At 43.4% G+C, this 13,637-nt stretch overlaps 1 protein-coding gene across 1 annotated transcript in view; it reads right to left on the bottom strand.

Annotated features, from left to right (window-relative positions):
* adgb (androglobin) overlaps positions 1-13,637 on the bottom strand; it is a 139,099-nt gene that overhangs the window by 62,218 nt on the left and 63,244 nt on the right. Inside the window, exons 14-15 of the mRNA XM_070435854.1 lie at positions 3,678-3,688; positions 2,032-2,074 (exon numbers count right to left, since the gene is read on the bottom strand). Of these exons, the coding sequence (XP_070291955.1) occupies positions 2,032-2,074; positions 3,678-3,688 (54 nt within the window). The remainder of the gene's footprint in view (positions 1-2,031; positions 2,075-3,677; positions 3,689-13,637) is intronic.

Raw genomic sequence — 13,637 nt, 5'->3', positions numbered from 1 at the left:
AGACCTTACCAGGCTGGGAAGATGAATCTGCAATAGGTAAGCAGCTTGGTTTGAAGAAATCAACTGCGGGAGCAATTATTAGGAAATGGAAGACATACAAGACCACTGATAATTTCCCTCGATCTGGGGCTCCACGCAAGATCTCACCCCGTGGGGTCAAAATGATCACAAGAACGGTGAGCAAAAATCCCAGAACCACACGGGGGACCTAGTGAATGACCTGCAGAGAGCTGGGACCAAAGTAACAAAGCCTACCATCAGTAACACACTACGCCGCCAGGGACTCAAATCCTGCAGTGCCAGACGTGTTCCCCTGCTTAAGCCATACATGTCCAGGCCCGTCTGAAGTTTGCTAGAGAGCATCTTGGATGATCCAGAAGAAGATTGGGAGAATGTCATATGGTCAGATGAAACCAAAATAGAACTTTTTTGGTAAAACTCAATCGTCGTGTTTGGAGGACAAAGAATGCTGAGTTGCATCCAAAGAACACCATACCTACTGTGAAGCATGGGGGTGGAAACATCATGCTTTGGGGCTGTTTTTCTGCAAAGGGACCAGGACGACTGAATCCGTGTAAAGGAAAGAATGAATGGGGCCGTGTATCGTGAGATTTTGAGTGAAAAACCTCCTTCCATCAGCAAGGGCATTGAAGATGAAACGTGGCTGGGTCTTTCAGCATGACAATGATCCCAAACACACCGCCCGGGCAACGAAGGAGTGGCTTCGTAAGAAGCATTTCAAGGTCCTGGAGTGGCCTAGCCAGTCTCCAGATCTCAACCCCATAGAAAATCTTTGGAGGGAGTTGAAAGTCCGTGTTGCCAGCAACAGCCCCAAAACATCACTGCTCTAGAGGAGATCTGCATGGAGGAATGGGCCAAAATACCAGCAACAGTGTGTGGAAACCTTGTGAAGACTTACAGAAAACGTTTGACCTCTGTCATTGCCAACAAAGGGTAATATAACAAAGTATTGAGATAAACTTTGTTATTGACCAAATACTTATTTTCCACCATAATTTGCAAATAAATTCATTAAAAATCCTACAATGTGATTTTCTGGAGAAAAAAAATCTCATTTTGTCTGTCATAGTTGAAGTGTACCTATGATGAAAATTACAGGCCTCTCTCATCTTTTTAAGTGGGAGAACTTGCACAATTGGTGGCTGACTAAATACTTTTTTCCCCCACTGTATACAGTAGATCAAACATAATCATTGTCTATAGCAACATTTGAAGTCTTTACAAATTAAACCCCAAAACTAAGGAAATGAATAAGTATCAGCTGAATAGATAGGATAGATTTTTTTATGACACATTTTATGGCTTTGAGATAGTGTCGCTATTAAATATAAATAGCAGTGTTTTTCTCGTGACTCATACAGAAATCGGTCTGTGCTGATCTACAGTAGGCCATGTGTTATCTGGGGCCCATACATTTAACATATATTCAGGAGACTCAGATCAACACTGCTCACTCCCACATAATGCTTCCATGTAAACATACATATCATTGATCATATATCAGTGAAGTTCCACTCAAAGAGAAGACGATCCTTGTGGAGCTACATAGGGATATAGGCAAACGCGCCGTACTGAGCAATGGTCATCCTGTGACTCCAATGGCAGGTGTTACCGGGCAACGAAAAAGAYGGGAGATAGGGAGGCTGGATAATTGGACGGTTGTCATAAAGCATAATCCCAGSCGCATCTTCAAAGAGTCTCAGCCAAGGAGGGAGGGTAAGGGGGGAAGAGGATGGGAGGGAAGGAGGAGAGGAAGGGGGGGAGACACACGGTTCCTAAACACATCTGTACATTAAACTAATAGTGACATACCGTGGCTTTACCAACCACCATCAAATAAATGGATGCTCTTCTTACAGTACCATTAATGAAATATAAGTTGGTTTTCACAATATGTTATTGTCACTTTCAGTGATAGTAATGAATCACATTGATCAGTGTATAGCACTGTAGTATTATGTGATGTATGTACTGTGTGGTGTGGTTGGGTAGAATTGAGATAGCCTTTACCATTGGTTGTATTGTCATCCTTCTTCTTCTCATCTGCTATAATCTAAAGGGATATAGAGATGGGGGTAGAAAGAACCAGTTACAAACATTGGGGGAGAGGAAGAGGCAAGGAGAGAGAGAGAGAGAGAGCGAGAGAAACAGAGAGAGAGAAACTGAAAGGCATGTCACAGTTGAGCAGCAGAGGGTCTATACAGTAGATGCCTGTAGTAAATCCTGCCTATCCCAACTGAACTGCAGACAGAGAGACAGAAGAGACAGAGAGAAGGAGAAGAAGAGAAGAGAGAGAGAGAGAAGAGAGAGAGAGAGAGAGAGAGAGAGAGAGAGAGAGAGAAAGTGAGAGAGGGTGAGAGAGCGTGAGAGAGCGTGAGAGCTATCTGGCACGGGAACACCAGGCAGACATACCTCAATGTGACAAGGCAAGGGGACTCCTTCCTCCCCAGCTAAATGAACACTGCATGTGGACTGTAATCATGTTACTTAGCTTGTTAACAGATGTAGAGGGCAGGCATTGTGTTGTGTACCAGAGCATGTTTCTCAGTTCCAGGGATTACGAAACTGTTCCAGGGATTACGAAAACACTTACATGTCATGTTCCTCTCAACAAGCTAATTAAGACATACTGTAGAGGGGCTGAATCGGGAAATGGCACCCTATTCACTACATAGAGCACTACTTTTGACCAGGGCCAATAGGGCACTGGTCAAAAGTAGTGCATAATATATGAAGTGATTCTAAAAAAGTGGTGCAAATTGCAGTCCCACCCCCAAAAAAAGCTATTTTAAAAAACAGTTAAGTCTCKAAACTAAGGATATTTATTTACATTTTGTAAGTCGCTCTGGATAAGAGCGTCTGCTAAATGACTTAAATGTAAATGTAAATCATGATACCTTCTAATTCAATCTAAGGCAATAACAAACATATTGTTAAATGAAATATTGTACTAAGTCATTGTTTATACACKTATTTCTATAGAGAGGAGCCTGTCCCAAACACTGACTCCTAAACATGTTTGAAAATAAAGCAATTAATGTTTGTTTTTTTTTTTTACAATTATTTCAATAGAACATTGTGAGTTGTTCGATTATTACCTTGGAAGATATTGATCTAATTAGTAGTTCTGTTTAAAAAAAAGAAAGAAAAAAAAAAGAAAATGCTGTCACTACTGAAACACACACATTAAAATACTGTAGAATTAATGTGATTTAAGCCACACCCCTGCACATATCACCAGGTGATGGGATTGCACACTTCTCCAGCATGGCCACATGGTGAGTTACCTGTCTGCTTACATTTTGGAGAAAATTTGTGAGAAAGTTGGTAAATCTTCATGTATTTTTTAGAAGTGTCTCTACCAAACATCTAATATTTCAAGAAATATGTGAAGTACGATTTTGGGACTAAAATATATGTTTGCTGTCCAAATGAATGATAACCAGCCACAATGTTGGCTATGGGGATTCTTTAAAGTCCAAAATAAGACAAGATTGTCCAAACCGAAACGGTCATAACCGAAACAGTTGACACCATAGAGACTGTACTGTACTCAAGTTTACTCTACTTGAAGAAAGGGGCCCATGGACTCTTGATCTTGAGACCACTTAATACCACATCAATTCAGTCTTTAGCTTGTCATGTTCTCAACTCACTGGGTCTGGATCTTGGGACCAATGTCCGAGTATAAAGCTTGGTCTGGGCTCCTGGATACTACCTTAGTCTTTGGTTTACAAACCATAGGCAACCCAATTTGAAGAAGACAACGCTCTCTAATCATTGGCTGATCCCTCCCGACCCATAGGAATCCCCACCAAGGTTCGCTACTTTTATTAAATGGTGGAAGCTTTCAATGACAATGTCTATCCTAAAACAAGTTACTGTATATGCATCAAGATTGGCACTTGACACKAAAACGTCTGTTATTTGGCCAAAATACAGAAAGGTAAAGTGATTATTTAAACATCTAACAACACAATGAGTAAGATGCATAAGTAATTCAATCAATTAACACATTTCAGATTCATACAATCAACATTGAGCATTTTACAGTTCTGAAAATCAGGATTTTTTGTCTTCATATTTTGTTCATTTGGTATGCCAATAAAAGGMTCATCAAATTGATCAGTACTGTGCATGGGTCTCCCTTTATTGTGACTTGTTCACTATGTTTCAGTAGTGACACATTTAGTAGGGTGGTAAGGAATTCAGGTAAATATTTCAAATACGCAAAACAAAGTTTTATAACGGTTGCCAACATATTTCGGCTTCGCCTCGGGCCTAAGAGCAGCCCTTAGTCGGGAGTTATCACACGACAATCCCTGGGTTTTCATGCCTTATTGCTTAAATGTCTGACTGACATACAGTATATGCGTAAATGATGTCAATTACATCTGGTTCTTTTGATGTGACTTCAGACCATGGCCTGCTATGAGTCACAGAGGTGTGTGTGTGTGTGTGTGTGTGTGTGGTGTGTGTGTGTGTGTGTGTGTGTGTGTGTGTGTGTGTGTGTGTGTGTGTGTGTGTGTGTGTGTGTGTGTGTGTGTGTGTGTGTGTGTGTGTGTGTGTGTGTGTGTGTGTGTGCATGCAGAAGATGAAGAACTGGGTTTTGTGATGGGGGAGACACACTTGACCACCTCCTTTCCTCCTCCGACCGATACAGCCATGTAACATACACCTGTAACTTAGCATATCCTCTTCAACAAGAGTAGAAAACTCCATCCACTGACCACAGGTCCATACCAGTGATTATATGCTAGTATGTTCACAAGGTTTTACAGTAAACTAGAACTAAAACTATTAATGAAAAAACAAAAATTTTAGTAAACTGAAATTTTATTTCAGTTTACTAAATTGTTTTTCTTAATAGTTTAGTTTCTCAAAATAATTGTATCTTTGACTCCGTCTACATAGATATTACATGTATCATCTAACCACATCATATGATATAGCAGTCTGGTGCCGACTGCACAGTCAATGACGTGACATGCAACCATTGCTTGACAAATGCAACGTCTAAGCAGGGATGCAACCTGATGTGTTAAGCTGATACGTAAAATACCTATCCAGGTGTTGTAAGATCTGGCAGGCGTCAGCAACGTCTAAGCAAGGAACGTGCCCATGGAGATGAGCGTGATGCAAGTCACACAGACATGTGCCCAGGTGCACTTCACGCTGCTACAACGTGGCAGCTATGGGACCAAAACAGCGGAGAAGTTTAACTGGTGAACTCCTGGTTACTGACCCACTACTACTGTTTATTTGGTGCATCTACAGTGCATTCTGAAAGAATTCAGACCCCTTGACTTTTCCACATTTTTATGTTACAGCCTTATTCTAAAATTGATTAAATATTTTTTTCCCTCATCAATCTACACACAATACCCCATTGACAAAGCAAAAACAGGTTATTACATAAGTATTCAGACCCTATGAGTACTTTGTTGAAGCACCTTTGGCAGAGATTACAGCCTTGAGGGCTTGCAAACTATTACAGACTACAAAGGAAGCACAGCCACGAGCTGCCCAGTGACACGAGCCTACCAACGAGCTAAATCACTTCTATGCTCGCTTCGATACAACCAACACTGAGGCATGCATGAGAGCATCAGCTGTTCCGGACGACTGTGTGATCGCTCTCCACAGCGACGTGAGTAGACCTTTAACATACATCCCCAGAAGATTACCAGACTGTTTCGTGGGCTCTGACAACTGGCAGGTGTCTTCACTGACATTTTCAACATGTCCCTGATTGAGTCTGTAATACCAACATGTTTCAAGCAGACCACCATAGTCCCTGTGCCCAAAACACAAAGGCAACTGCCTAAATGACTACAGACCCGTAGCACAGCTCCGTAGCCATGAAGTGCTTTGAAAGGTTGGTAATGGCTCACATCAACACCATTATCCAGAATCCCTAGACCCACTCAATTGCATACGCCAAAGATCACCGATGATACACTCTATTGCACTCCACACTGCCCTTTCCACCTGGAAAAAGGAAACCTTAGTTGAGAATGCTATTCATTGACGACAGCTCAGCGTTCAACACCATAGTACCTCAAAGTCATCACAAAGCTAAGGATCCTGGACTAACACCTCCCTCTGCAACTGGATCCTGGACTTCCTGACGTGCCACCCCCAGGTGGTGAGGGTAGGTAGCAACACATCTGCCACGCTGATCCTCAACACTGGAGCCCCTTGGGGGTGCGTGCTCAGTCCCCTCCTGTACTCCCTGTTCACCACAAGCTGCATGGCCAGGCACGACTCCAACACCATCATTAAGTTTGCAGACGACCCAACAGTGGTAGGCCTGATCACCGACAACGACGAGACAGCCTAATGGAGGAGGTCAGAGACCTGGCGGGTGGTGCCAGAATAACAACCTATCCTCAACGTAACCAAGACTAAGGAGATGATTGTGGACTACAGAAACAGGAGGACCGAGCACGTCCCCATTCTCATCGACGGGCTGTAGTGGAGCAGGTTGAGAGCTTCAAGTTCCTTGGTGTCTACATCAACAACAAACTAGAATGGTCCAGCACACCAAGACAGTTGTGAAGAGGGCACGACAAAGCCTATTCCCCCTCAGGAAACTAAAAAGATTTGGCATGGCTCTGAGATCCTCAAAAGGTTCAACAGCTGCAACATCGAGAGCATCCTGACTGGTTGCATCACTGCGTGGTACAGCAATTGCTCGGCCTCTGACCGCAAGGCACTACAGAGGGTAGTGGGTACGGCACTACATCACTGGGGCTAAGCTGCCTGCCTCCAGGACCTCTACACTAGGCTGTGTCAGAGAAGGCCCTAAAAATTATCAAAGACCCCTGCACCCCAGTCATAGACTGTTCTCTCTACTACCGCATGGCAAGACGGTCCAGAGTGGCAAGCCAACAGTTTTTACCCCAAGCCATAAGATCCTGAACAGGTAATCAAATGGCTAACGTACTATTTGCATTGTGTCCCCCCCAACCCCGACACTTCTTTTTACGCTGTGCTACTCTCTGTTATATCATACATGCATAGTCACTTTAACTATACATACTACCTCAATTGGCCGACCAACCAGTGCTCCTGCACATTGGCTAACCGGGCTATCTGCATTGTGTCCCACACCAACCCCGCCAACCCCTCTTATATGCTACTGCTACTCTCTGTTCATCATATATGCATAGTCACTTTAACCATATCTACATACTACCTCAATCAGCCTGACTAATCGGTGTCTATGTAGCCTCGCTACTTTTATAGCCTCGCTACATATATTTTTACTGTTGTTTATTTTTTACCTACCTATTGTTCACCTAATACCTTTTTTGCACTATTGGTTAGAACCTGTAAGTAAGCATTTCACTGTAAGGTCTACACCTGTTGTATTCGGTGCACTGACAATTAACTTTGATTTTAGTATTCTTGGGTATGACGCTACAAGCTTGCACACCTGTATTTGGGGAGTTTCTCCCATCTTCTCTGCAGATGCTTTCAAGCTCTATCAGGTTGGATGGGAAGTGTTGCTGCCAGCTATTTTCAGGTCTCTCAAAAGATGTTGATCGGGTTCAAGTCCGGGCTCTGGCTGGGCCACTCAAGGACATTTAGAGACTTGTCCAACCACTCATGCATTGTCTTGTCTGTTGCTTACGGTCTTGTCCTGTTGGAAGGTGAACCTTCACCCAGTCTGAGGTCCTGAGCGCTCTGGAGCAGGTTTTCATCAAGGATCTCTGTACTTTGCTCCGTTCATCTTAGCCTTGATCCTGACTAGTCTCCCAGTCCCTGCCACTGAAAAACATCCTCAAGATGATGCTGCCACCACCATGCTTCACCGTAGGGATTGTGCCAGGTTTCCTCCTGACGTGACGCTTGGCATTCAGCCAAAAGTTCAATCTTACTTTCATCAGACCAGAGAATCTTGTTTCTCATGGTCTGAGAGTCTTTAGGTGCCTTTTGGCAAACTCCAAGCGGGCTGTCATGTGCCTTTATCTGAGGAGTGGCTTACGTCTGGTCACTCTACAATAAAGCCTGATTGGTGGAGTGCTGCAGAGACGGTTGTCCTTCTGGAAGGATCTCCCATCCCCACAGAGAACTCTAGAGCTATGTCAGTGTGACCATCGGGTTCTTTGTCACCTCCCTGACAAAGGCCATTCTCCCTGATTGCTCAGTTGGCTGGGCGGCCGAAAAGTATTGTGTGTTCAAACTTCTTCCATTCAAGAATGATGGAGGCCACTGTGTTCTTTGACCTTCAATGCTGCAGACAATTTTTGGTACCTTCCCAAATCTGTGCCTCAACACAATCCTGTCTCTGAGCTCTATGGTCAATTCCTTCGACCGCATGTCTTGATTTTTGCTCTGAAATGCACTGTCAACTGTGGACCTTATATAGACAGGTGTGTGCCTTTCCAATGTTTTATTTTATTTTCACCTTTATTTAACCAGGTAGGCTAGTTGAGAACAAGTTCTAATTTACAACTCGCGACTGGCCAAGATAGAGCAAAGCAGTGCGACACAAACAGCACAGAGTACACATGGCATAAACAAACGTACAATCAATAACACAATAGAAAAGACTATATACAGTGTGTGCAAATGTAGTAAGATTAGGGAGGTAAGACAAATATAGCATAGTGGCGAAATATTACAATTACAATATAACACTGGAGTGACAGATGTGCAGAAGATGAATGTGCAAGTAGAGATACTGGGTGCAAAGGAGAAAAAAAATAACAATATGGGGATGTAGTTGGGTGGCTATTTACAGATGGGCTATGTACAGGTGCAAAGATCGGTAAGCTGTTCTGACAGCTGATGCTTAAGTTAGTGAGGGAGATATGTCTCCAGCTTCAGTGATTTTTGCAATTTGTTCCAGTCATTGGCAGCAGAGAACTGGAAGGAAAGGCAGCCAAGTAGGAGTTGGCTTTGGGGTGACCAGTGAAATATACCTGCTGAGTGCAGGTATATTTATATATTATACTGCTGCTATGGTGACCAGTGAGCTGAGATAAGGCGGGCTTACTAGCAAAGACTTATAGATGACCTGGAGCCAGTGGGTTTGGTGACAAATATGAAGCGAGGGCCAACCAACGAGAGCATACAGGTAGCAGTGGTGGGTAGTATTGGGTTTGGTGACAAAACGGATGGCACTGTGATAGACTACATCCAATTTGCTGAGTAGAGTTTTGGAGGCTATTTTGTAAATGACATGCGAAGTCAAGGATCGGTAGGATAGTCAGTTTTACGAGGGTATGTTTTGGCAGCATGAGTGAAGGATGCATATTTGCGAAATAGGAAGCTGATTCTAGATTTAATTTTGGATTGGAGATGCTTAATGGAGTCTGGAACGAGAGTTTACAGTCTAACCAGACACCTAGTGTTTGTAGTTGTCCACATATCTAAGTCAGAACCGTCCAGAGTAGTGATAGTAGACGGCGGGAGGTCGGGCAGCGATCGGTTGAAGAGCATGCAATAGTTTTGCTTGCATTTAAGAGCAGTTGGAGGCCACGGAAGGAGAGTTGTATGGCATTGAAGTTCGCTGGAGGTTGTAACACAGTGTCCAAAGAAGGGCCAAAGTATACAGAATGGTGTCTGCGTAGAGGTGGATCAGAGAATCACCAGCAGCAAGAGCGACATCATTATGTATACAGAGAGAATAAGAGTCGGCCAGAGAATTGAACCCTGTGGCACCCCGAAAGCAACTGCCAGAGGTCCGGACAACAGGCCCTCCGATTTGACACACTGAACTCTATCTGAGAAGTAGTTGGTGAACCAGGCGAGGCAGTCATTTGAGGAACCAAGGCTGTTGAGTCTGCCGATAAGAATACGGTGATTGACGGAGTCGAAAGCCTTGCACCAGTCGATGAAGACGGCTGCACAGTATTGGTCTTTTATCGATGGTGGTTTATGGTATCGTTTAGGACCTTGAGTGTGGCTGAGGTGCACCCATGACCAGCTCGGAAACACAGATTGCAAAGCGGAAAAGGTAAGGTGGGATTCGAAATGGTCGGTTATTTGTTTGTTAACTTGCTTTCAAAGACTATATCTATCCTACGCCTTTCTATAGGTCTGTAACAGTTTGGGTCTAGAGTGAAGAGGGGATGACCGCGGCAGCTTTCCAATATTTAGGGATCTCAGACGATGCGAAAGAGAGGTTGAACAGGCTAGTAATAGGGGTTGAACAATTCGGCGCGATCATTTTGAAAGAGAGGTCCAGATTGTCTAGCCCAGCTATTTGTAGGGTCAGATTTGCAGCTCTTTCAGAACATCAGCATTCTGGATTTTGGTGAAGAGAAATGGGAGGCTTGGGCAAGATGCTGTGGGGGTGCAGAGCTGTTGACCGGGGTAGGGTAGCCAGGTGGAAAGCATGGCTAGCCATAGAAAAATGCTTCTTGAAATTATCATTATTGTAAATTTATCGATGGTGACAGTGTTTCTAGCCGCAGTGCAGTGGGCAACTGCTCTTATTCTCACTGGACTTTACAGTGTCCCAGAACATTTGGAGTTTGTGCTACAGGATGCAAACTTGTCTGTTGAGAAAGCTAGCCTTTGCTTTCCTAACTGCCTGTGTTTATTGGTTCCTAACTTCCTGAAAAGTTGCATATCGCGGGGCTATTCAATGCTAATGCAGACGCCACAGGATGTTTTGTGCTGGTCAAGGGCAGGCAGGTCTGGAGTGAACCAAAGGGCTATGTCTGTTCTTAGTTTTCTTTTAATTGCATGGGGCATGCTTATTTAAGATGGTGTGAAAGCACTTTTAAAGAATTACCAGGCATCTCTACTGACGGAATAAGTCAACATCTTCCAGGATACCCGGGCCAGGTTCGATTAGAAAGGCCTGCTCGCTGAAGTGTTTTAGGGCTTATTCGCGACCCATTACGACCAGATAGAGGCGATATCGACTCTGCAGGCTACTCACCCCTTTGGCAGTTCTATCTTGGTGGAAAATGTTGCAGTTGGATGGAAATTTGTTGTTGTGGCCTTCCTAATCCAGGATTCAGACAAATCATGTCTAATCAAAGAATTTACCACAGGTGGACTCCAATCAAGTTGTAGAAACAGCTCAAGGATGATCAATGGAAACAGGATGTACTCAAATTCAATTTCAAGTCTCATTGAAGGGTCTGAATACTTATTTTTTATTTTAAATTTTTTTAAATAAAAAACATGTGTTTCGTTTGTCATGATGAGGTACTGTGTGTAGATCGCTGAGGATTTGTTTTATTGAATCAATTTTAGAATAACAGCTGTAAAGTAACAAAACGTGGGAAAAGTGAAGGATTCTGAATACTTTCTGAAGGCACTGTTTGTTATCTCACTGAGTCTACCTTTAAACCGAACCTAACCTATGACCGGACCGTCACCTTGTGCATTACTGCTCCACAGTGGACAAAACTGACATCCCAAAAAACACAAACTATGAAACACATAAATGGCTCCCAGCCTCCCATGCATATGCTACTTCCTGCCCCTAAAACTACAATTCTAATTGAAACGAAATATAATACGAAATAACATTTTTTCTTTAGTAAATAAAAACTAGTAAATCAGATCTGAAAAATAACTGAAACTAAACTTTAAAAAAAATAAAAATTGAAATAGAAACGAATATACAATAATCACAAAATGACATTAACCTTGGTTCCGTGAACAGACACAACTACAGTATGTTATTTCCCTCCAGCAGCAGGCCTACAGTTGGCATGGTACGGTTCTTCCCAAACTATGTAAGAGTGGCACTGCACCACGTTGTGCACTGGCTGTGCCACTATGTAATAAATACAACAATGTTATAATTTAAGGGTATTTTTTTGCTCTAGATTTCAGGAAATAGTCTCCCCCCACAGTACTCAGCAGAACCACCTTGTTAAAAAATCTGGGGGAGAAACCTGCACGGGTACGGTCTTTCAATCACATCCTTCATGGGGCCGACTCCAATCCAACCGTGAAGTGACTTTAATTTTCAGCAGCAAGTGTCAGCCAGAGTTGGCCTGTTGTCTTAAGACACACTTCTCAACCTCTAAGCTACTTCCTACTATAAGTGTCTGCAATGAAAGACACGGAAAAGTCAAGACAACTCTAGCTGAACTGTGTGAAATGCAGAAGTTCATTGTAGTAGTTTAATCATTAATTGCTCGTAGCTCAATGGGGTCAGTGACATGTACGAAACTGCAGCATTATGGGGCCTGTTGCATTCTGGGATATGTAGACATGTAGTATTGCTGACGCTGTGTCACTGTAGTGGGCTTAGGTGGTGAACCACATTCTTAGCATTCCTGGGGTAAAAATACAGCTCTTCGATAGGAAAGTCTGCTTCGGCTCTCCTTTAAAATAGCTGAGAGTGCCCAGTAGTCCAGAGCATTGTGGAGATCATGTTATTGTCACCTTTGGGAGATACAAAAGGTTCACTTCACTCTGTTGGACTAAGGTTGGGCTGGGCGGATTATTATAGAAATACACCCTCACATTACATATGGCCCTGAGCACACAGGAACACACAGACACACACACACACACACCAAATGACCCTGCCCGAAACAGTGCTAACCCCTCTATCGTTACGCAAGAGGGCGATTTATTATTAATGCATTTTTTTTGTGGTGGCATCAGGCAGCAGCTAGGAGTGAAGTGTAATGAACCCCCTAGGAGACACAGACACTGATGGCTTACCATCTAATTGAGCTGCATTTCTATCGCCAGAACATACGACCTCTCCCTTTATGTGACTTTCTCTCTTTCTGTTTTTTTCCCGTCTTTAGTACAGATCTCCCCCTGGTCACCGGTCGCCTGGGAGACAGCAGAAGTGACATTGGGACGGGGGCGAGTGAGTATCGCGTTGTCGCTGCAACTGAAGTTGCCCTGATGAACCCTAAACAGACTAGCAGAATGAGAGAGAGAGAGCGAGAGAGCGGAGATCTTTACACGCATGACGAGGTGAGTATTGTAAGTGTGAACTAATGGTTTCTTGAGACTGTGGTCCCAGCTCTCTCCAGGTCATTGACCAGGTCCTGCCGTGTAGTTCTGGGCTGATAACTCACCTCCTCATGATCTTTGATGCCCCACGAGGTGAGATCTTGCATGGAGCCCCAGACCGAGGGTGATTGACCGTCATCTTGAACTTCTTCCATTTTCTAATAATTGCGCCAACAGTTGTTGCCTTCTCACCAAGCTGCTTGCCTATTGTCCTGTAGCCCATCCCAGCCTGTTGCATGTCTACAATTTTATCCCTGATGTCCTTATACAGCTCTCTGGTCTTGGCCATTGTGGAGAGGTTGGAGTCTGTTTGATTGAGTGTGTGGACAGGTGTCTTTTATACAGGTAACGAGTTCAAACAGGTGCAGTTAATACAGGTAATGAGTGGAGAACAGGAGGGCTTCTTAAAGAAAAACTAACAGGTCTGTGAGAGCCGGAATTCTTACTGTGTTGGTAGGTTATCAAATACTTATGTCATGCAATAAAAATGCAAATTAATTACTTAAAAATCATACAATGTGATTTTCTGGATTTTTTGTTTTAGATTCCGTCTCTCACAGTTGAAGTGTACCTATGATAAAAATTACAGACCTCTACATGCTTTGTAAGTAGGAAAACCTGCAAAATCGGAGTGTATCAAATACTTGTTCTCCCCACTG

This window comes from Salvelinus sp. IW2-2015, linkage group LG28, assembly GCF_002910315.2.
Source record: "Salvelinus sp. IW2-2015 linkage group LG28, ASM291031v2, whole genome shotgun sequence".
Lineage (NCBI taxonomy): Eukaryota > Metazoa > Chordata > Actinopteri > Salmoniformes > Salmonidae > Salvelinus > Salvelinus sp. IW2-2015.
The sequence above is the reverse complement of the archived record's forward strand: the minus strand, read 5'-3'. Positions and strand labels throughout refer to the sequence as shown.